This window comes from Copadichromis virginalis, linkage group LG14 (assembly GCF_057382275.1).
Source record: "Copadichromis virginalis isolate Kocher_CV1m ecotype Utaka linkage group LG14, C_Virginalis_male_GT1.1, whole genome shotgun sequence".
Classification (NCBI taxonomy): Eukaryota; Metazoa; Chordata; class Actinopteri; order Cichliformes; family Cichlidae; genus Copadichromis; species Copadichromis virginalis.
The window spans coordinates 37,588,303-37,613,465 of record NC_140631.1 but is presented as its reverse complement, the minus strand read 5'-3'; the positions used below and the strand labels follow the sequence as shown (position 1 = coordinate 37,613,465).

Sequence of the window (25,163 nt, the reverse complement as noted above, 5' to 3'; positions counted from 1 at the left end):
TCAATCAATCACTCAATCAGTTATTGATACTCCTGATACCAGCTTGTTACATGGATAAAACACACCTGTGAGAATCAGATTCTTACATTCCAACCTCTTCACCAACATAGTCAAGACCAAAGAGCTATCACAGGACATCAGGGACTAGATCAACCTGCAAAGGCTGAAATGGGCTGCAAGACCATCAGCAAGAGCTTTGTGAGAAAGTGACAACTGTTTCTGCAGTTATGTAGAAATGGAAAAATATAAAACGACCAGAAAGGTGATCATGAGCAGATGTGACATCTTGCATCAGCTGATCTCAAGAAGTCACATGATAGGGTGAGGCAAGGTCTCACAATGTTTTTACAGGAAACCTTTGCCGACAATGACCCACACCCTTTTCCCACCTCGGCTCATGTGATGAGACACGTGAATAATGGGTGAACTTCCACTTGGACTTAAACACCTGCTCTCCGCCATTTGGTCTTATAACTGAAGAAGGTTCTGGGATGAGAGGGTGAAACGTCTTCAAGAAACTTAAAGAAGTCCAGTCGGTTTTCTTTCCAAGTTCCTTAGGATGTAATTAGACAGCGCCTGCAAAACACCATCCAAAATGTGTCGATAAAATTTAATCAGCTTTCATTTTTTATATTTAAATTTACTGACTTTATGCGTAAAATTAGAAGACATTTTTTTGCAGTTTTGTTACAATAAAAAATCATAATAACACAGGCTACTATAATTTTATTGCTGGTTTCTCATTTCACCTGCTCAGTAGTGGAAGATCTTATTTTAAACCGAGAACTAGAGAAAATAACAGGAACGCCACGTGAGAGAATTTAGTATAGAAGCAGAACTGGGTTACTGTCTATTCGGGTTTTGTGATTTTAACGACATGTGTGAAACAGATGTGTAAAAGAAAAAGAAAAAACTGTTCAGACTCCTGTGGTGAAATTATCAATTAAAACTGTGCCACGTTTTGTGACCTGCTGTAAAATCCAGTATTTAATGTTGGATAATTGCAGCTAATTGGGTGCCAGTAAGCAGACACCCCACCCACCACCACCCTGACCTGCTGTAAGTGAAACGGTGCCGGATTGATTCCTGCGTTCCTGATGAGGGCTGTACACACTGTAGGGAGAATTAGAGGAAATAACAGAGCACAACAAACAAGAAGCGCTTAGAGAATAACAAGAAAGCGTCGTTTTTCTTTGCTTCTGTTGCCGCTGCTGCGTTTCCGGACTACCTTCACCGGGGAGAGGATGCTGCATCCCCGGAATCGCTGCCCTCCGCTCATTATCCGCACAGTCTCCTCAGTTACGTTTCACTGTGATTAACGAGTGTCGGGAGTAAAAGACGACGTGCGAACAAGACAAGGAGCAGAAATTTGGAGTGAACATTAAGAAGGTTTTCATTGAGCATCCGCGAGAGAATTTTTTTGCGCGCTGCCCGCTTCAGTCGCATCACTGCCGACTTGTGTTAGACGCAAAGGAGAGGGTAAAAAAAAAGACACACTTGATATTCTCCTCTCTGTTAAATTATTTAGGAGTATCTGTTCCTCAAGCCCAACATATGCTCGTATCTTTGTCTTACATGATTGTAAAGCAAGGCTCGAAGTGGCGGTGACACGGATGAAAGCCGATGGCCAGGCGCCCCGAATTTCATCAGAAGGGGGATGCAACCTAGAATAACCCCAGTGTCAAATGGTAAGAGCGCAGCTTATGTCGAGAATCCGTGCACTTGCTCAGAAGTGGAGAAAAAAAACTGTGAGTTTCTGCAGCTCTCGTAAGGTCTGTTGATGTGAATTATCCCTGCAGCTTTCCACGCAACGCAAGGCAAAGAAGACCTGAATCTCGACACGTTACGGGGCGAGTGTATACTGCTGCGGCTGCGGACTGAGACAGCTACACACACCGCGGTTGAGAGCATTGCTTTCTGTCACACTTCTCTGAAGTCAGGGTGAAGGGCGCATGCATAGTTGGCGCATTGTAACTATAACGCGCCTCAGGTTTCTCCTGAGACTGTCCCTCCTCCTGACCTCTTACGCACTGGAAGCCCGGACACTGGTGACTTTTTAATGGCTTTTGTGTTCAGAAGATGGAGGGTCTTACTGGTGCTGAACGTGCTCGCGGTTGCCGGGTTCATTACTTTCTGGGCCAAGTGCAACAACGCACGCAGCATCCAGACCACCGGTCCAGAGGCCGCGGGTGATGGGAAGAGAGCCCGGGGCAACGGGACGGCACAGGGGCCCAGCGTCAGCCATGAGGTGCTGCTGAAAAGGCTCAGCTCTCTGGAGGACGTGGTGTACAGGCAGCTAAACGGTAAAGAGCACGTTAACATTTAAAGTGAAAGAACGTGTCAACTTGATTTCCCCTCAAGGAATCTGAAAAAGTTAAAAGTCAGTGTTGTCTGACTTTTTTTTTACTCCCTCTGGAGCCCTGACATGACATGTTAGAAACTAATGAATAAGCCTCCCTGCATTGTCCCTAATATTGTCTAACAGTCAGCTGCTGGATCTGGCACTCCTCTCACATTATTTCAGTAATTATGGGTCATGCATGATGAGAGTGTGCTCTCTGTTAGAAAGTCTACATCTACTGAACCACTGAAGAAAGAGTCAGCAACTACCAAGCATATTTAATACTCCAGCGTAGAGCAGCAGAGATCACCAATGGTAATTAAGTTTCCAATAAAACGTTTAATTTTAAATACAAGTGTGTCGGGTTTGGGTTTAAATGGATACATGGGGCTGTTTACAATAGGATCCAGTGAATTGATTTTCCCTGCAACAGTAGTAAGGTTATCCAGAATTGTACTTTAATTAATCTCTGAAAAGACAATGTCTTTATTGCACTCCGGGAGGTTAGAGTTTAATGTTAACTTCTGAGAAGGAGCTTTCAGGGTTCTGGTGTCTTCAGGATGCCGGATGTTTGCCAACACAGAGGTTCAAACACTGTGAAGGATGGTGTGGTATGTGTTTGTTCTCTGTCCCCCCTACAGACAGAGCGAAAGCTTTAAATCCTTCACTTGTGTAGTTTAGCCTATGTTTAGAGTTTAATTTTCTTCCCCATCATTAAATGAAGGCTTACTGACCTCAGAATGGATAGGAGGGTTTGGATTGGGAATATTTCACACATCCTATTTGTAAATTGTGTCCATAGATTGAAGATATTCTCTGTGACTCTGTGCCAACTCTGGTTCTAATGAACTCGGCCCAGAAGTTCACCTGTTTTGACAGCCACTGACAAAATACTGTATATTCATGTGAGTTTGGAGCTGTGATGGTAAGGCAGGCTATCAGCTGTGGGCAGTATAATGCATTACTGAGAGGAGAGTGACTCAGGCACACTAAAGGATCCTGACATGTAATCTTCTCTTGTTTGCCTTGCTTAGGTCTGTCCAAATCTCTGGGCCTGATTGAGGGCTTTGGGGGTCGGGGTAAAGGCGGCCTCCCCGCCACGCTGTCACCGGCTGAGGAGAGTGACGCTAAATACCTTAGGGAGAAGTACGGCTATAATGCCTACCTCAGTGACAGAATTTCTCTGGATCGCACAATACCAGACCATCGGCCTAGCAAGTGAGTACAAGTCAAGTGAGGAAACTTTAAATTGCGCTTCAGATGGTTGAGTCATCCAAATTTTACATTTTTTTCTTTGCTTCTGAGATAGCCTCCTCGAGCCTAACACAGTGGACACGGTTGACGTTTCACTTGGGGTCGTTTCAGCATTAAAAAGAAAATACATGAGCAGCATAATTTTTCCATAATCAGTGTCTCAGTTGCTTTGGATAATGTAGAACTCCCTGAAAACAGTCCTAATTTTTATTTTGCTCCAGTAAAAACTGATGTACGTGTGGATGTATGAATAAATTCAGTCTCAGATAACACACCTTTTAATGTTAATGCAGTGTTATTTATTTTCTAAATATAGCCCCCACACACACGTCAGTAATACTCAGCTAATGAGTCTTAAAACTTATTGCCTGCATTATCCAAATGTTGTGCTTGCATACTGAAGATGTTGACTTTTTTGCGACCATATGTAAGATTTGTTTTTCATTTCTCCCCAGAAAATATTCAGTTTCACCAGAGTTTCTCTACTCTCGCAGATCTTGTCTTAACTTCCACTGTACCCCTCAACTCCCTTTTCATTATGTTATTTCATCTGGTGAAATTGCAAGCTGGAAGCACTTTGATATTTTTATAGCACCACCCTGCTTTGTAGGCATTAGATAGGTTCATTTTCTGATCCTTAGTCATCTGTTAAGAGGAGCCCAGAGCTGTTGAGTGTCACCACAAGGTTCGACGACTCATAGATTTTATCAACTCTGGAAATGCCATCAGCTGCGAACTTCAGATGAGAATTTTTGACCTGCCTCCAGCCTTACGACTTAATGACTTCTCACTATTTTATAGCCCAGCCCAAATGTTTGCACATGCTCCAGTCCTATTTCTAAGATCCTAAAATAAAAAGTGACGTATATTTAACAACTGAATAAATGATTGCTCATTGGTTTTGTTTGTTTGTTTGATAGCAGTATAGCTCAAAAAGTGAAGCATGAATGTGCATTAAAATTTAATTTAAGGGGCTGGCTTAACGTAGAAAGGATTGACTTCTAGAGTCGGCCTGGTTCTGGATTCTTTACCATTGTGAGGTAGCTCAAAATGTAATTTTTTTTTTTATGTTTTAAAAAAAAAAAAAAAAAAAAATCAAATATCAATAATAAAAATGAGAGACTTTATCTTGATGTTTTTAAGGCAATAACCCAAACAAATCTGAGTCTAGATATTTGTTTGAATCCAAGGATCCAATTTGTTCATCATGGAAAGGTGTGCATCAGAGATATGCTGTGTCAAACTGCTCTTTGTTGAATAAGTGAATTGATAAATGTGTGATTTTCCCAGGAGTGCCCACACTTTTGCATAGAGCACTGAGGTTGGCCTTGCATTAGCTGATTGGTATCAGCTGTTTCATTCATGCTTCACAGTAACTGAGTAATTCACATCTGTGTGGCAATCAGCAGACTAGTCATGTCTAATCATATCCATGCATGTGTAGAGCACAGCCATTATAAGGGGGCACAGTGGTGTAACGCAGCTCTCCCAGGCAGCCTCATCTGTGCTCGATGTGCTATAGTTTTGCATTTTTAGTTTATCATAGGAAAATCCCAACCCTATAGTATTAGGTAGTAACAGTATATGCACAGAGGTGCAGAGGTTTGGGTCGAGTATGTGCTTTGGTGGCTCTCTTATTGTACCAGCTGCTTTTCACAGCATACATGAATCCTTTGGCTCATTTTCCCATATATTTCACGTCCCCCCCTTTTAGTCTTTATTACTCTCCCCTAGCCTCTTATGCTCATATCTGATGAAGTTGCACTATAAGTCTTGGTTTGACATCGGTCAGCAGGCGTTCACGTACACATTCACAGTGTGCTGTGTGTGCATGTGTAAGTCAGTGCCTGGGTACAAAATGCTTACCTCACGTTTGCACATGGTTTTATTTATGTAATGACTGCACGTTTCTATGTGTATGGTCTTCATGTCTTATCGTCATATACAAACAGCCGTGTGTATTATGTCTTCAGTAATTCTTAGTTAAGGGTTTGTAGCTTCCAGCTAGCTGATAGTGAAGCAAGTCACAGACCCTTTTTTTGAAAATCACTGATGACAAGAAAGACTGGATCCTTGGTCTAGATGAAATTCCAGTGCCCTCACTTTTCTTCTAGAAGGTCTTTTATGTTGCTTCAATCAATGTGGCCAGTGAAGCACGTTGGGGTGCGGCATTTTCAGACATAGACAGCATGTAAGCTGGGGTCAGAGGAGTCTACTCTGTTTGACTGAAGGAGATTGTGGAGAAGTATGAGAGGAGCAAGAAAAACAGAAATAGGAAAAAATAAAAACAGCATTTTAAATGATCTTCTGTCAACCTGCTCAGCTTTTCTAGGGTTATTAAACTTGCTTCTCTTTTCAGCAATGTGGTACATGTGTAGAAATAAAAGTGGACTCGTACTGCACATCAATACCGATCATAGATGTGACAGCATTAGTTTGTAGTGATGTTAAGTCTGATAAGTGCCATTAGGATGGCCATCAGCTGATGAGCTGACTCCTACAGCCATAATCACAGTCATACTCAGATTAATCAATGAAGCTGTACTTGTAAAGTGACAAGTTCACACTCCCACTTTTGCAATCATTCATGCTGTTCCCTTCTATCTCCTACACACTGCTGGAACTGGTTACGCTGATTGCACCGTCACTGCCTCCTCCTGTTCTCAATTTGTATTAACAAAATTGCTGTAGTATCTCCTACCTGCAGTGTATGTACATGCAGTATATCCCCTCCATGATTGTAATATAGGGGTTTAAAATATGTTTTTGGACATTTTATATTTCCACTAGACTGTGATCATGTTTGTAGTTTTTTTTTAAGCCTTATTCATGTGAACCTAAGGGATCTTCTGGAATCCTCTCTGTCACATATACGGCACAGTGCAAAAAATATTCAGATGTGCCTAATTTTTAAAAACATTTTGCTTTCAAGGAGCCAGATTTTCTTTTCGTTTAGTTGAATCTTTAAGAATCTAAAAGATAACAAAATCTGATAGGTAAAAATAACATTTTGAACCAACTAGGTGGTTCCCAAAAATCTGGCGTGCTGTGAGTCCTTAAAAAAATTGAGGAAACTGGAAAAGTAGCAGGACTAAATAACTCTGTACAGCAGATGAACTGTATCTGAAAATCATGTCCTTAAGATGTAGAAAAAGATAAAGAAAAGCAAAGACCTGAAGTACCTGAGAGATGCACTGGCCCTTTAATGGATCCATCTGCGGTTTGCTGAAGCCTCATCAGAAATGGTCTCAGTGGAAGGCTGTCAGGAAGCCATTTTTAGTGAAGAGAAACAGGGAGAAAAGGCTGAGGTATGGTAAATTACACGAGAACTGGACTATATCAGTGGCAACAGGTCTTACAGCATTATGAATTCATATTTGACATTTTTGGTTCAAATAATTGTTGATATGACTCCAACAGAGGGTGTTTACATCCGTCTGTAAACCACGATGAAGGCTCTGCCAGTGGTGTTGGGAATCTTGAGAAAGCTGATGGAAATATGAACCACATATTAAGATTTTCATCAATCATGCAGTCCCAGCTGAAAAGCATCTAGTTGGAAAAGGCATATTTTTATTAATTACGACAATGATCCCAAACACACGGTGAATGCAGTAAACGTATACCTAGATCAGTCATGGATTGGCCTCCCCAGAGCCCAGACCTCAACATTTATTAAAGCAGTGTGTTCAGGAAAGAGAGAGTTCAGGCTATGTTCGATAGTAAAGGTGGCCATACCAAATATTGACTTTCAAGTACATTTTTGCCTTATGTACTGTATTTCCATTTATGTTTGCACGTTTCAGTGAATTGCTCTGCCTATTTCCCATTTTCCCAGCAGAATATAAAGAAATGAGGATGCCTCAAGACTTTTGCAATATTGTATCAGAAGGAGAAAAAAGGTGACAAATGTCCCAGTTCTTCGTGGTTAATCTTGTTAATGTTGCCTTCTGTTTTCTAATGGTTTCCTGCCAAAAACCCTAAAAAAGTGTTCTCCAACCTCGTGAATTGAAAACACTGGATTTGTTATAGAATAACTTCTAATTAGCTATTATTTCACAGAGGAAATAAGATAATCGATAAAAGAAAAAAAGATGTGAAAAGGAGACAATAAAAGAAGCCCCTTCCTTTCCCACATGTGCTAAACTTAGAGCCAAAGCCTCACCCTGCCGCTTTCCGCTTCATTAGAGTTGTTTAAACAAAACAACTTAAAAATAGGGTTTCTATCTGAAGCAGCACATGCAGTTAAAAGGCCAATGTGGAAAAAAAATCCTTGCGATTATAGTTGAACAGGAAGCGGCACTTGCTTTGCCTTTCAGCCCCATTGAACAAGACGTCAGCAGCTCTATGGAGGTAGTTTGGTCTTTTTTACAAATTCAAAATTAAATATGCGAGCACTCAAAAATTAAGGTTCACTGAGAAATGTCCTCATTTTTTAAAAAGAAAGGCATATTCCTTGTTATTTAATATAACATTCAATTGATCAGAAATGTTAGAAATCATGGTAAATGGGCTCATCAATACAAAATCATGATTGTCTTTTTAATTGTATAACTTTGTAGACTAATTTTCCCAAACCATCACTCTAGTGCTCCACTGGCACCTCGTATTACTTAATGCAAGTAGTTTACAGGTGTTGTGTCGTGTCTTTCTACAGATGTAGAAAGGTCAGCTACTCAAGAGACCTTCCCCAAATCTCCCTCATCTTCATCTTCGTCAACGAGGCTCTGTCGGTGATCCTGCGCTCAGTCCACTCAGCTGTCAATCACACACCGGCGCACTTGCTCAAGGAGGTCATCCTGGTGGACGACAACAGCGATGACGGTCAGTATAGATTAAATATTTTCTTCAGCTAATACCAAATAAGAAGAGTGGCTTTTTCGCCCTCTGATTAGAAGATGGTTTATAGTGAGTGAAACACAGAATTTCCATCTAAAATCCACTGAGTCATCAGCAGGATTTCTACTGAAAGCAACAAAATACACATCAAATTGTCATTCAGCATCCCAGAAATAATTATCTTATACAATAAGTATCATGTAACGTCAATATAATTATATAATTAAGTTTTATATTATAAAACTGAAACTAGTGAGTGAAAAAGAGAATATTTGAATACTTTTTCTCATACAGGCATCGGCATATGAAAACAAATATTCTTGTCAATGTTACAAAGAAATGATTTCAATCTGTCAGCATCAAGGATTCCAGTTTTTAGATATATGTGTAGTATTTTCTTTATTTTTACTTTTTTAAATGCTTCTGAGTTTGTGTAAGCGAGTTTTGTAGATTGAAGTTACAACCAGGCAAAAGACTTGTTTTACAAATGTCAAAACAATCATTGGAAACTAGGGCAAAGCATTACAGCCCTCTAAAACCAGTATTGTTTGAAGATTATTGCATACACAGTCTCCTATAGAGCTACCCTCTTTGACTTTGGCATGACAAATTTGTGTCCTAATCTGACCCAGCTTCACTGTGATAAAGGAGCTGAAAGCAAGACATAAAAGGACTTTAATAAACTAAATATAGCAACACACCAAAGCACATTTTTGTTCCCAGTAATTATGTTTTAGTAGACATGGCTACTGTTGAACCTGGGCTAGGATTGAGGGTGGGAACAACCATAACTATGCAGACATGTACATTAACTGATCATTTGGGGCAGATCACAATGAGACACAAACACACTATAAATGTAACACAAAGCATGTGTTCATACTTTTTTCATGTCTGTTACACTTAAACATGCAGATATATTGAAACATTGTTTCTAAAGGATGAAAGGCATCAGACTTCTGATGGGGCTGTGTTTGCATGTCATGGGGACGAGTGTCTCCTTGACAAAAGCTGTGGTCATTGCTTTTGTCAAGAGGCATTTTCTGAGGTGACTGATGGTGTCAAGTGTTTGTGGAGGCAGACAGGCAGATAGAGGCAGAACACACAATTGGATGTCACAGGAGAGATGTCTCTGTCATATTTACCGGGCAGGGTGAGAAGATGAAGAGACGGCAAGGGATGAGAGGGCGAGGAGATAAATCGGGAAAAGTGAAAAGGAGAGGGGAGGCACAGCAGAGATAAAGAGGTGTTGGTGGAGAAAAATAAGAGAAGAGGGGATGACGTAGAAGACAGAAAAGGTCAAAGAATGAAGAGAGCTGAAGGGTTTGAAAACAGGCAAAGTGAAAGGAGGGGCAATGAAGAACAGAGAAAAAGGGAGATGAGAAGGAGAGGCTCAGAGAGCAAACCAGGCTATTAGAGAAAGTGGCATCAAGAAAGGGAAAGGATGAGAGACAGGGAGGCTCTAAGATAAATGAGGTCGGACAGAGAGGAGGGGAGAGAGCGCAGGCAATGAATATCTAGAAGAGGGAGAAGAAGCAATCTAACAGAACGGAAAGCAACAGAAAGCAAAGAAAAATAACAAGGAAACAGGAAGAAAGAGATGAGATAGTCGAGGCTTTAGGGGATAAGGCTGCCAATGTCTAATTCATGTACTGTCAACAAATCCATGAAAAGATCAAAGCCAACAACGCCTTAGTCTCACACCCAACACTTTCTGACTTCCCTACCTTTTCAGTTTCACTCCCCAAGCCAATTGGCTTTTAGTGTCGCAAATACATGATTTCATTCTTATACAAAGGGTACATCATTTTCTAAAAGTGCTGTGTGCTGAAGTTTTTACAAAATGTTGCCCAAGCAGGAAATAGAAAATTGGACATGGGTCTTTGGTTCTGAACTAGTTTCATTCGTGATTCATGTTTATCACATTTTTGGACTTCTTTGTGTATTTTTTGGTGTAATTTATACTCCAAGAATCACCTTGGCAGATGATTGTTGTCAGTGCTGTTTGTCTGTAGCAAGAATACACAATAACTACCTGCTGAGATTTTATAAAACCCGGTGGAGTGGTGCATCGCGGATAAAGAAAGAATAGGAAGAAATTTTGCTGTGGATGTGGATCGCTTTATTTAATGGAAGTGGATGTGTTGATGTGGATCGCAAAAACTAGTCTTAGCCATGAATGTGCTGTCTGAGTGTTAATTTCTTTTTGGCATCTGGTAATGCAGCAAGTTATACATTATCAAGAAGCATGTGTGACAGTGCAGCTTACAGATGTATTTTAATCATTCTTATAAAACAATGGGACTTAGTATAAGAAACACGGAGCTACACAGTGGGAGAGTGAAAGGACTGAGACAGCTGAGGCGTTCTCTCACTTGACACTGCTGGTTGGCTGACAGCCAGCTATCCATCACAAAGAGGAAGACATTGCAGTGGCGCACAGGGCGAGGCGAGCGAACAAATAGTGCTTACCCCTCTTACTGCCTGAAAGACACCCACCGCCATGCTCTTGCCATATATGTTTGTATGTGAAAAAAAACACGCATGTGAAATGAGTTTGTGATGAAGAGTATGTGTGAAAAAAAAGAAGTACGAGAACAGAGAGAAAGAAATGGAAGACAGAGCACGAGAAATGTGTTTTTCTCTGAAGGAATGTTGCTCTGTGTGTGTGTGTGTGTGTGTGTGTGTGTGTGTGTGTGTGTGTGTGTGTGTGTGTGTGTGTGTGTGTGATACAGAGGAAGAAGGGCTGTGAGTGTTTTGGTCCGGAGGGAAAAGGCTGATGAGTTGATTGAGAGATCAAAGGTGGCGCGGTCGTTGATGCTCAGGAAGCCGTAGACCCCCGTTGGTGTTGTTTAGAGTGAGTTGGAGCTTAAAACAGCACCGCAGGGAGCTGAGTGAGAACTTTTATGTCATCTCTCTATTTGTATGTGTGCTTCTTTATTTCTTTATTTATAAACTGTGTTGTTGTGGTGATGAATTTGTATGTTTTTTATGTTTGTTTTCAGCTTTTGATAGTGTAGCAAAAGCTGACAATAGTTGGCATACATTAGTGGTTATTTAGGATAGGATGAGCTAATAAGCCGTCATGTCTTTGTATTTTGCTAGGAAAATGGGAAATAGATGTAGCAGTTTACTGAAACTTGCAAACATAAGATGCCAGATGCATCTCTCAGGTTGTGTGTCAGTTTTTTGTTATTTCTTAAGGACACAACTTTCAAATTCTGTTCGTCTGCTGTAGATGTTTTTATTTAAGCTGCCAGTTCTTTTGTCCTCTACTTGTTTAGTTTCTTGACATATGTCAAGTTTTTGGCTAATAGCTCTTTGCTAATCACCTTGCTGGTGTGTTATCGTTGTCATTTTTTGTGCAGGAAACAAATTGTGTATTTGTGACAAGCTGCTGGTAATGTGCCAGTAACGAATTTGTCCCTTGAGTTAGGTGCCTTTATTATGTGTGAATGATTCATAGGAACAAACAAATAAAGGACTGCACTGAAAATTATAATAAAATGATGTCCAAAGAAAAATTTGAAGAACCTTCAGAAAGCCTGAAGAACGTGAAATAAATTACAGAATTAAAAGACAGTTCGGTTCCTTGGAAGCAAAATGTAAAGACAAAATGTTCACACATGGCTCTATGCAACTACATAAGAGCTTTAGGATTGTCTGAAAGTATTTGTTTGGGTTTTTGCTCGTAATTATCTGCTCCACTCTATGTTCACCTGTTCCTTATTACCCGGCTGCTCTAAAGTGATTTCTGCCAATCTTTGTCAGCTCATCTGTGAGCTTGTTTCACTCATGCGCTCTGCAACAGTCCCTCATGTTATTCTCTGCTTCACAGGTTTTTTACTCATTTTCCACCCCTTGGGCTTTGTTCTCCCAATATCAGCTTTATTTAAATAAGCTTTCTTTATGGTGGTTTTGCTGATTTTGTGTATTCATTTGGAAAAGCTTACAAACCTAACACAAATAATTGGGGTATAACCCTCAATCTCATTGGGCCTGTTTGAGTGCACATATGTCAACGAACTTAAAAAGGGCTAGTATGTGCACTTTGCTAAAGAAATGCTTTGATTATATATATACAGTAGGTATATTTTCATAGGTATATTAAATATTTTTTAGTTCTTTGTCTCTGGACAGCCTAAAATAAAAATAAAAAACACTGCTTAGTGCTTAGTGGGTTGCCCTTTGTGTTCTTATCATGTTGTTTCACACAACCAATACTAAGGCTTGATGTGAGGTTTATAAAGGAGTGCAGGCTGCCAGTGAGAGAAGTGAGACAAAAGAGTTGTCATACTGGGAATGGTTGCTTAAGCTCACTCTGCTGTCCTTTCATATTTATCGACATGAATTCCAATTATTATGATTACATGAAAATAATTATGCAAGCTAGGCATAATGTGTCAGGCTTTGATTGTTGCTGCCAGAGGGGACTCTGGAACAGCATTTTTCATTTTTCCTCCTTTCTTCAGTAAAGAGGGCTGCAATGGATCTGATGTTAGAGAAGCTAAGAAAAAAATACAAGCACTTTCTTTAGCATGTAGAGATTCTTCTTAAACTCGCCAACTTAGCTGCAATGGTGATATATTCTTTTCAGGCTTTATTAGTCCTGACATCAGATCAAATACTGGAAAACTCCAGCTGGCAGACTGTTCAAGGATACATGTGCAGATTATAAGCTAAACTGCAGATTCAAAGATCAACTAAAGATCAGTCTTTATAAGCATTTCTGACTTGTTTTGTTTGATGTGTTATCTTCATTTTCTGAACTGTAGAGCAACTGAAAGGTCCACTGGAGGAGTATGTGAACAAACGCTATCCCGGCCTGGTGAAGATTGTAAGGAACCAAAAGAGAGAGGGATTGATCAGGGCCAGGATCGAGGGTTGGAAGGTAGCCACTGCTGAGGTGACAGGATTTTTTGATGCCCATGTGGAGTTCACCCCATCATGGTGAGTGGGTCCTATCATCTAGCGGGAAGCACAGTGTTATTAACAGTCAGGAGTGAATTTTTGGTATTTGGAAAAAGGCTTATTTTAGTGTAAATTAAAGTGAAACAAAGCATTCAAAAACAAAAATGACATGTACTCAAAATTAAATCTGGAAAAAAACATATCTTTGCCAAATGTATGAACATTGGAATAACTTATTCATGATAACAACAATGACAATAATAGAGCTTTGGGTATCAGTGTTAAAAGAGTGCTACAAAGTGCAAAGGAACCATGGAAAGAAAAGACAAAAGATAGCTGAAGCTGCATAAAAGGAAGAGCCAAGCTATTTCACGCCTGAGAAGTTTTAAAATGAGACACTTGAGGCTGTGGGATCAGGTTGAACGGATTTTATTTAAAAAAAACATCACAAGCACACATAAAACACACACCAAAACAGGACCCCTCTTGGAGAACTTGTCGTAAAAGTAAATTTTTAGTAACCATAAAAAATGAAGGTTTTGTACTGATTCAAAAAAGCTGAGCGCTTGGTGGTGAACTGAATCAAAGGCTAAATACTGTCAAGAAATTAGCATGCAATGAGGGATCTTATTAACCCCGCTAAGACAACTGCCACATCCTGTTGATGTCTTTTTGTGGATCTCATTTTCGAGCTCAGTGCATAACTTAAGGTATACCGTGCAGTTCTCTCACTGCCCCCTGCAGAGCTCAACTCGGCTGAATCAAACAGAATTAGTGATAAAACTGGGACGACACAAGGAACTTTCTATTTGACTGAAGTGGATGAAAAAAGTGGTGCTCTTAAAAGATGTTATAAAATTTGTTTCTGCACAAAGTAAAGTCAACTAAATGTGTGAGTGTGTGTGTGTTTGCACTTTTTTCAGGGCAGAACCAGTTCTAGCTAGAATAAAAGAAAACCACAAGAGGATTATCTTGCCGTCAATCGACAACATCAAGCACGATACCTTCGAGGTGGAGCGCTATGAGAACTCTGGCCATGGCTACAACTGGGAACTGTGGTGCATGTACATTAATCCACCCAAAGAGTGGTGGGAGGAGGGAGACATGTCTGCACCAATAAGGTACGCCAGCTTCTCCCATTTAAACGTGAACACAGATCTCACACTTCTGAGATGTATTTTTTTCCACTTCTTTAAGATTTTCAATAAAACTGCCACCAAGTTCTTTTTTTAGTTTTGGGGAAGATTAGGGGAAAACAAGAAAAAAAGCTCCTGATGGGAAACCAGACTTCATTAAAGCAATAAAAAAATTACAGCCTAAATTAGAGAGTGGAGAGTGAAAATAGGATTTTAATTATCTGATTATCACCCATATATTTGTGTTAAATTGGATTTCCTTCCATTCTTTAATTAAAAATAAGAATAAATCGCATGAGTATGCACAAAAATGTTTAGATAGGCTGAAATATAAAGTGTGAAACTTTGCATAGTGGAGATTTGGGTTGTAGAAAAGTACTCCAAAATAAACATCAGATAAAGCCACAAAAAAACACATTCTGGTGTTTGCAAACGCTCAGTGTCACATGATAGTGTGTTTTCCTGGCTGCAGGACGCCTGCCATGATTGGATGCTCCTTTGTGGCCAATCGGGACTACTTTGGAGAACTCGGTCTACTCGACTCAGGCATGGACGTCTACGGAGGGGAGAACATCGAACTAGGCATCAGGGTTTGTGTGTCACCCAGTTTCCTCTTGTTCCTGCTCCCTCTTTACCCCTGTAGGTTTTAAGTGGAGCAGTGGGCACCGTAGCGTGGCACCACTGATAAATGAGGCCCCATTAAGAGTCCTGGAGGACCAGTCCTGTGTGAGCAGCTCACAGCAGGGCAATGGAGATAAATAGGTCACGTAGAGCAGGAAGGTTGGAGTTTGTTTCTGTACATTTTGAGAGATTGGAGAGTCTTTTGTTTTTCTGCAAGGTTATTAGATTTTTCCTGAAAAAATAACGTCAAACATTTTCACAACCTGAGTGTGTTGGCTTTTATCCAGCAAGCTAAACAATCAAATATTTTTAGAAAGACAAAAACTTGTCTTTGAGTTGACTTGGTCATAACTTGAATCTGAAATGGAAAGTTCTTATATCTTGTCATCAAAAATATCAAGATTCCCCCCAAAATTAAGTCTAGATAAGTAAACGTGTACAGATGCAATAAAACAGCTAAAATTCAGCTTCAACGCACCTATAAATATATTACAACTGCTGGAGATGAAGTATTAGCAAAGACATGAATCTAGCCCACAATGTCACATCTCAAGAACCACATTTCTTTCTGTTCCTCTTTTACTACAAAGCAGTGGGACACACTCGCCCTGCGACAACAACATTTCTACATTTCACTACAACCCTTACAAGAGGATTGTTTGGATGTGTCCAGGGAGAAGGCCCTCATTCAGAGAAACTCTTTCATAACAAGCACTTGAATCAATGACTGTTTGGGTTTTAACAGGGTTCTTGGGATAATGAATGTTAAGCGGTAGATATCAGCACCTCTATGGGGCAATTTTGCATGGTTGTTGTCCAACATCTTTTACATGAAATCATAGTACTGCTTATTTATCTTAGAGTGTGGCAGAGAGCAGTAAAATGTTTTTTTTTTGGCATACCCTCTGTTGGTTAGCAGCTGTGTAACAGAAACACATAGGTTATCTTTAAAACCTATGTGCCCATTTTCTGTTTGTAGTGCTCCTTATCTGTGGATGGAACATGTTTCATATTGTTCCCAGTGTGAAGAAAGACTGACGGACCTACTTTTTATCCAGTAGGAATGTTTGTCAGGAGTGAAATAGGTTGCATCTGTGCAATTGTTTGGTGACCTGTCAGTTTGAAGTTTCTGTTACGCTCACATCACTTTGACGTGGGTTCAGATAGCTTGGATATCCATGTCTTCATTATGTTCACAGCAGAAGGCTCGTGGGTTGGACACACTCAGCAGATACTTTATTAGATACACCTTGTCAGTATTAGGTTGGACACTCTTTTGCCTTCAGAGCTGTTTTAATTCTTCATGGCATAGATTCAACAAAGTACTGGAAACATTCCTCAAAGATTGATCGTGGCATGATGGCCTCATGCAGTTGATGCAGATTTGTCAGCTGTGCATTCATGATGGGAATCTCCCATTGCACCATATACCAAAGGTGATCTATCGGATTGAGATCCCCTGACTGTGGAGACTTTCCTGTTAGCTCACAAGAGTAGCACCTGATATGGTCCTCTGCTGCTCTAGCCCAAATTCTTCAAGGTTCACGGTTTAAAGTAATGCAAAAGTGGTTTTTAAGAAGGAGTTATCTGTTTTACTGTTGCCTTCTTCTCAGCTCAAAGCAGTCTCTGGTCGGGTCTGGTATCAACAAGATATTTTCACCCAGAGAACTGTCTCTCATTGGATATTTCCTCTTTTTTGGACCATCCCTTGGGATAACCCTAGAGATGGTTGTACAGAAATATCCTAGTAGATCAGGAGTTTCCAAAATACTCAGACCAGTCCTTCTGTCAACAACAACCATGCCTAACGTGTCTTAAATCTTCTTTCTTTTCCATTTTGATGCTCAGTTCTTCTGTGAGTACCCTGCCGAGATCCACTTTCTGGGTAAATTATTCATTATGAGAGCAGTTAATCTCCTTTTGAAGCGTGTGGATGTGCACAACAATTCTACCTAACAGTGAGAGGTCAATTCAGGGTCCAGTGGTTTGATCTCACTCACAGTCCTGCATGAATGAATTCACAGCACCATGTCCTGTTCTCATCTGTTCTTCAAGGGGTTTTCCTCTGAAGCCTCTGTGTTTGTTTAAGGGCTGTGTTTTTCTGTGGCTGGGATAGTTCCTAATTGGTCAGTTGCTGGCTTTGCACATTTGTTCTCCAAACCTGCAGAGGATACCTCAGTCTTGACCTGCTGATTTTGATGGCTATCATTGTGAATGAAGTAAGGATTACAGCTAGGTCATTTCAAATTTGGATTCCACCAACTTAGAGATTATAGCTACATGATGCCCTTATTTGGGCATGTCCATTTTTCCTGAGGTTGTGTAGAAGCTTTTGGAAAAAGGGATGAGTACCACTGGCTGTTTCCAGAGAGGATCCTGGGAGGAAGTTATCTTGTTCAGCTTCCTATTTCTTCAATAGCAAATCTGCTAGGTCAAAAAGCTCTTTTTTAAAGTTTTGCAATAAGAGCTGTTTCAGTAGCTCTACATGCACCATAACATTGTTCTAGCCATTCTGATATCATTTTCAGCTCAGCTGCTGGGTGGTTTGTATGAGGAGATAATTGATTCAACCTTCATGCTCTGAGGTTTCTTTTCTAAACCACTTCACAAGCAGGTGAAGCTCTTCTGCTGCAGTTCATTCTTAAACCTTTAGCACCAAAAATGAATGATGTCCAGTAGTTCTCCACTTTATCATTAAACTTTCTTTGACCTCTGTTAATGAGAAGCAACAAAAGGTGGCAGAAGAAGAAATACTCTTGTACACATTTAAGGCTATTCATCATCTCTCTCCTCCATATCTCTCTGATCTGGTTCAGATCACTGCCCCATCTCGATGTCTTAGATCTTCTTCTTCCCTTTCTCTCTCCGTCCCCTCCCCCTGTCTTGCCACCATGGGGAGCAGGGCTTTCAGCTGCTCTGCTCCACGACTCTGGAATTCCTTAACTCCTGATTTAAGAAATATCTCTTCCGTCTCTCTCTTTAAGTCCCAACTCAAAACTCACTTGTTGTCTTATGCTTTTATGATTGTGTAAACTGCTTGCTTTTATGCTTCTTTTTTTATTCTGCCGTGTACAGTGTCCTTGAGTGTTCTGAAAGGCGCTTTCAGATAAAATTTATTATTATTATTATTATTATTATTATTAAGGGTTGCAATAGTAACTTTAATCATTTGACCAAGCTGTTGTTGTGTAGCTCTTGGGGCTATGCTAGCATTCATGTCTTATTGTTCTGGCCCGCTGTCCTACATCAAAGCTGGGAAATAGCATGGTGAACTGTAGAAGATGTTTTGGCCACATTTCAAGCATGACTTGGGCTTCTGACCGTCTCTTCTTGTTGATCTTTAATGACATGCCTGGAATCATCATGGTGTATTCGCTGACTGGGAGAGTGCCCTGGATGATACGTTGTCACAGCAAACAATATAAGTAAAAAAACATGCATTTATGTATGTATACTCACAGTTGGAGCTTAAAAGTTAACCCAGTCCTGAAGTGCCGAAAACCTCAGCTCCTCTTGATGCCTCTTAAGGTTGGCTAGAAAAAAATGAATAAAAGCAACAATTAGATATTTTTTATATAACAGAAAAGAAGAAAAACCGAGAAGGACTGCTAAATGTACAGATATAGCTTTCATTAGTTCCAGCACAAAGAAAACACGTCCTTCCAGGTGCTCTATGCTCCAGCTGTTAGCTGTAATTGACTTTATAAATCAGGACATCGCGGCGACTGTGCATCTGCCTATTTATATTTCCTGCTGCCCAGCAGCCAGCAGTATATTATTGTGAGCTTTAATTCATACTCCTACTACCCACAGGTGTGGCTGTGTGGAGGCAGTATGGAGGTGCTGCCTTGCTCCAGAGTGGCTCATATTGCACGAATGAAGAAACCTTACCACAGTAACATAGCTTTCCACACACGCCGTAATGCCCTGCGTGTGGCAGAGGTCTGGATGGATGAGTACAAGTCCAATGTCTACCTGGCCTGGAACATCCCCATGGAGGTGAGAACGGCATTTTTCTGCAGCAAGACCTCTCTTAGAGAGGATGCTGTCAGTCATGCTTGTCTGTTTGTGACTATCAGATGTCCATGTTCAGAGCCAAACAGTTTTTCTTTTGGTTCCACAATTTATGTAGAGACTTTAGGCATAATAACTTCCTTTGCTCTTGCAGAACCACGGTATTGATTACGGAGACATATCACAGAGGGTTGCACTGAGGAAGAGTCTGCAATGTAAGAGCTTTCACTGGTACCTAGACAACGTTTACCCAGAGATGAGGAGGTACAACGATACGCTGTTCTACGGTGAGGTGAGCCATGAAGGACAAAGACACAGGAAAAAGTAACAGTTTGTAGATGTAAGATCTGATGTACAAATTAAACCACTGAAATTAAATAAATGAGACTTACAAGTTTCTTAGGACTTTGTGTATCTCCTCCACAGACCAAAATATAACAAGAAAGCAGGGACTCAGAGAGCATGTACATCCACATCTTCTCAGCTGTTAATAGAAAATAAATGAGATTTAGAACTTTGTCTGATCCACACTGACACATCCTTGTTTTTAGCCTTTATACATTTTTAATCAGTAATTATTTTGGGGAATATTCATATTTTATGAATTATGTCTGACTCTTTTTTTTGTGTATTTAAGGTCCGCAATTCTAAAGCAAGCCACCTGTGTATGGATCAGGGTGTGAAGGAGAACCACACAGCCACCCTGCACCCATGCCATGGGTGGGGTCCTCAGGTACAACACTCTTCCTCACCACCATACTAAAGAGTATACTCCATCTTTTTCCAGTTGCTTTGCTTTCTCATGAAAACATACAGTGAGCTTCTCCGGTGATGTGATTTGCAGCTGTGTCTCAATCACAGGCTCAGCTGAAATCCTCCAAGGAGCGAGTTCTGCTGTCAGAATAAAATTGTGTCTTGCACTTTTTGTGTTGAAGCCCTGAGTCAGCCAGTGTCAGCTCTTCATCCCTTCAGCCCTAAGGGCCTCTCTTTTTAGCTCACAGTGGTAAACAGGTGCTTTAGGCAGAAAGTCAAGGCTTCAGTGGTAAAATGCTAAAAGAGCTAAAATTTCAATTCAATTCTGGAAAAATGAGTGCCGCATCACACTTTCTTCACAAGACATGCTTCAGTTGCATTTTTTAAAGTTATCCTTTTCATGGAACAAAAAGTCTTCAGTTTTTATTAGACCACCAGTTTTTCACACTTGCACTTCCACGGAGATAAAAGCGACCCCATGGTGTCTTAGTGTGGGTTCTCTCCAGGTAGTCCGGCTTCCTCCCACAGTCCGATGACATGCACGTTAGGTTAAATGGTGACTGGCTGTAGGTGTGTATGCAAAACAGATAAAGCACATAAGTGCATAAAATAAAGTGCGATATGAATATCTGTGAAAAGATGAATGTAACTTGTAGTGGTCAGAGATACTAGAAAAACATTTTAATAAATACTCTGTTCTTAAGAAGAAGCAGTGACATCTAGGGACCACAAGTGGGATTTTTTAAGATTTTGAGTCCAAACGCTGTTAAATCACCTAACTTTTGTATGATGTACTGCAAACAGGATGCAGTTACTCTGCAAAAAGACCCAAACTGGGCTGACTGGGTGGTTGATGGAAAGCTTTATCTTTATATCTTTTGCAAGGCATTGCAACCACTATTCATGCTTTGTTAGGAACAGAATGCGATATAAACAATTTCCCAATCAGTCTTTATCGTCAGCACACTCAAAGCCTCAGAGCTTTAGATGCAACCAAAGGAACTGTTTTATCTGCACTGCTAAAGTGGAAATTACTATTAATCTGAACGAAAAAGCTGAAGTGAAAGACACAAAGGTTAGAAAACAGAGCGGGAAGAATCTGACTCACTTCTGCTTTTTCTTTCTGTCAAGTTGAGAAAACTGCAGAATTTGGTGTATATAAAATGTTAGGGCTATATGTGGGTTAGAACTCTGCTGAAACAACACTGTGATTAGCAGTGATGTACAGGAACATCTTTGTGTTTAGCACTCAGTGAAGAACAAAGACATGTTTTGCCTCTCAGCAGTATTGGGAACAACACCATCCTCTTGTTCAAAGCAGCAAAAAAAACCCCAACAGCTTGCATAATCAAGGAAAATTCCTGCTAGTTTACCTTCAACTTGTACATCATCACATACTTATTTCATCGTTAGCTAATAAAGAGAACAGTATTCACTCAGCCAGTTCAGTAACTTTCCGTTTACTGTATGTGTGACGTATCTGTTTTTCTCTTAGTTAGGACGCTACACTAAAGAAGGTCAGCTGTTTCTGGGACCCCTAGGCAGCACTGGTGAGGACACTCGTTGTGTGGTGGACGATCAGATCAGCAACTTTCCTCAGCTCCTCAACTGTGAAAAGGTGACCAACGTGAAACAGAAGACATGGCATTTCTCTCAGGTCAGAAGTGTAAAGAAATCTCTTTTTCAATGATATAACTGAGTGTTTATAAGAAAAACTAAAATTTACTGGCATAGAGTTGAGAGGAAAAGTATTTATATGTCAGATTTTAAAAGGGACCTATTGAGCTCATGTCTGGGTCCATTCTTTTTTCTCTTGGACTCTAATATGAGAGTAGCTTTGCATGAATCTTCATTTCTCTCATACTCAGCATTGCTGCAGCCCCGTAGTTCATGCTTTATCTGACAGAACCGCCTTTATATTCCGAATACCTCCGTTGAAGCCACCTTTCTTTGTGTTAAAACCCTCACAAACAGAAGGTTTTAACACCGGGGCCAGTAGGACTTCACAGATAGATCTGTCTGTTTGTGATGACTATATTAGGATATCATCTCTGCTATTACTGAAATCAAAGCAGTCTGGTTAACGGGGATTATTTGCACATAAACTGAGACTTTGGCTATGATTAATATGAACAATAACTGTTGTAAAATTATATTTATGCTAGAAAATAAGGGCTCCTTTTAAGAGAACTAAACCCAGACTGCTTAAAGGGTAACAAGCGACTCAATATACCTTTTACTTTGGCATTGATTCTCTTTTTCTTTTAATGTGAAAAACCTTTTGTAAGTCAATTTTCCATTGGTCTTTTAGTTCTGTTTGGGTAACCTTTAAAAACTAAAGAGTCACAGCCTGTAGCTGTCTTTGCACGGGAAGAGGAGAGCTTGAACAGTGATGCTGCAGACCTTCTGCCACATCGATTCTTTGTCACACAGCAGGACAAGCAGTGAAGAGTCCTGCAGACGTAGAAGTCTTAGGGAAATAGGGAGACCTTACTTATTTTATACAGATGTAAGGTAAAAAGTTAGTGCCATTTGTTCAAGAAAGAGGTTGCAACAGTTCACATAAGGCCCGGTCTGGTTACATACTGTTCTGTCACCATCACGCATTGTTCACAGACCATCTGTGAAATCTGTTAAAACCAAAGTATTGTATCTCCTTCTGCCTTGCAGAACGAATTGATCATAAATCGGGCTACTGGACGCTGTCTGGAGGTGGTGCCGGCTAATGTTTACTTCGGCCACCTGCTGGTCCTGCAGCCCTGCTCGGGGCAGAGGTGGACCATCAAGAACACTATGAAGCAGTGATCGCCTGGCCAGTTTCATTGGGACCAATTACAAAGGCTATTTCCAAGAGCTGTCACCTGACGTTACCTTGGCCAGTGGACAATCAATGATGTGGGGGCTCCTTAGCTTTTGAAATAAGACTCAAAAATAGATGGCTTTAAGGAGACGAGTGATGAGGTGGTTTGGAAACAATTGATGTTTTTTTGTTTTTGTTAGTTTTTTTAAAAAAACATGGACATTCAACGTGGTGAAAGTTTAGCATGAGGACCATTTCTCTATATGAATTTTACAAACTTTCAATGTGATGTTGCCATAATTCCTGTGTGCCACTTCTTTACAGTGTTTAAGTTTTAGTAGACATTTAATCGACCAAAAGCGTGCTCTTTCTTATGTGAAGGGGAAAAAAAGTTTCCATCTTCCATCAGTCTTTCTGCAATATTTCATTCTTACTGACGTACTTTGTCTTTTGAGATATTAAAAAAAAACCCAATAAAATACCTGGAATTAAATTTCAGTTATATGCACTGATCAAACTACATTTGTAGTTTTCAACATCATGAAGGTTTTAGTCTATAGCTGCAGTCCTCAACCTTTTTTGTGTCACGGACCGGCCCTAAATAACTAAAATGTGTTCATAACACACGGGAAAAGACACAGGGGAACTGAGGTAACGATAAAAACAATAAATATGAACGATAAAGCGAAGAAAAAACCCCCCGGTAAACCATAAATTGCACACCTGAACCTCAACACTCGCGGCCCGGTACCAAACGACTCACAGACCAGTGCATGGCTCGGGGGTTGGGGACCGCTGGTCTATGGTACTTAGAAATTAAGGAATGGCTACTCGTGACAGGAGAAAATTTTACACAGTTTAGCAAAAATGCCTGAAAAGTGATTCTTATGTTTTTCAGAAAATTCAAATCCTTGTAAATATTTATAATTTGAAGAAAAATATGCTAAAAATATTACTTGGTGTACTTTTTTTTCAAATCACCCCAACAAGGACTTTGGGCTAAATCTCACTTCTATGTTTTATGGATTCTGACTTTTATTGCTATTTTTCCACCAAGCATTCTGTAGCATCAGATGCAATATATCTCGTAGCATGAAGTACTGTAAGCAGTTGGGTACAAAGTTTCTTTGCGCTAAGTTAATTTATTTGGTTAACTGCTGTGTGCCATAACTACTGAAAACCTAGTCAAACATAGGAAGCACTTTTTGGACAAAGGGTTGGAACATGAACGAGAGAGGAGGATTGAATCAGGAATGCACAAAAGTACCAATAGTGGAAACGCAGGAGGCCTTAAAGGCTGAAATTATTAACGTACTGAGATGTATATGATGTCATATATTAAATTGCATAAGTGTGATCAGCTGGATTTTTGCTCCCAAGATTGTCTTCCAATAAACAACTGGTTTCCTGGGTTGTGCTTTGTTACTGTGTTTTAGGATACATCTGCAGTCTTTAAATTCGTCATACTTTAATTAGTATGCTTATTTTTTTCAGTTTAATTTTATTTTCAAGCTTGTTTGTAATTTTTTGCTGCTAAACTCATGCTTTATTTTGCTTTTCTGGACTATAAATAAGGTAGAGACAGCAAAGATGAGCTACCATGCTGGGCTGCTCTCCTTTTAACTGCTCCATCCATTTTCATGGTTGTGGTCAAAATATTTTCCCCATGCTGTGAGATTAGTCCTCAAAATCATCCCCCAAAATAGACTACTTCAAAAGAGATTTCACCCTCAGCTTCCAGCTGCATGGCATCTGCTGTAACTTACACCAACTCGACTTAAGAGTACTTTCATCACATTTTTTATAAAAGCGCTTCTACACAATATTACCCAGCCACAAATGAAGTAGCCAGGTGGCCGAACATTAAAGGGACTGTCCTATAAATGACAAGTTATGGGTTCAATCCTGAAGCAACCATATGTCCTGTAAATAGTGTCCTTGAATCAGACACTGACCTCCTACTGCTTACTCTCGCTAAACTGCTCTGGATGAAGCATCAGCTTAAATGCTTAAGATGTAAATAAAACAGGAGGAGACTGCTGGGAGCACAAGGGCCTGTTTCTAGCAGAGAGGGGGAGAGAGGAGTGAGGCGGCTCTGAGGGACAGAGCCTGCATGCTAACATAACACTGAATGCTGATCAGACTCTTAACGAAGAGACTGCTCATCGTTCTCTGGCGTGAAATAGGATTACCATATGTTGGTTAAAGTCCTGCTAAATGTAAGCCAGCAGTAAATACTAACAAGGACAAACCGATCAAATAAACTCGCTGCGTTACTTAGATAAGGTTGTATTTATGGGGATGGAAATTTGTATAATTTGTAGATTTTAGCATGTAAAAAAATGGAGCTATTTTTAAAGGATGACAAAAAATCTAGAAAATGAATGTAATTCATTGACATTATTGTATCATAGTTTGCATTGTTCTGACCAGCAGTGTCCTGCAGCTCCCTGTGAGCACTTAATGAAAGAGGTTATGGTTTAATGTCAGAGCA

The 25,163-nt window shown here is 40.2% G+C and overlaps 1 protein-coding gene across 3 annotated transcripts; it reads left to right on the top strand.

Annotated features, from left to right (window-relative positions):
* The first annotated feature begins 1,047 nt into the window (after positions 1–1,047).
* On the top strand, positions 1,048–24,080 carry galnt17 (polypeptide N-acetylgalactosaminyltransferase 17). Of its 3 annotated transcripts, none has more exons than XM_085430775.1 (12): positions 1,048–1,479; positions 1,592–2,303; positions 3,376–3,559; positions 8,253–8,419; positions 13,210–13,384; positions 14,269–14,466; positions 14,954–15,071; positions 18,916–19,101; positions 19,271–19,408; positions 19,754–19,849; positions 21,365–21,526; positions 22,540–24,080. In XM_085430775.1, the coding sequence occupies exons 2-12, from the start codon at positions 2,060–2,062 to the stop codon at positions 22,672–22,674; spliced, it is 1,803 nt and encodes a 600-aa protein (XP_085286901.1). In that variant the 5' UTR covers positions 1,048–1,479; positions 1,592–2,059; the 3' UTR covers positions 22,675–24,080. The 3 variants fall into 3 exon arrangements, 2 of the variants coding, with proteins under 2 accessions (XP_085286901.1, XP_085286902.1); XM_085430776.1 differs by having other exon boundaries at positions 1,048–1,688; positions 1,800–2,303; XR_014914905.1 differs by lacking the exon at positions 22,540–24,080 and having other exon boundaries at positions 1,048–2,303; positions 19,271–19,440; positions 21,365–21,428.
* Positions 24,081–25,163: the final 1,083 nt, after the last annotated feature.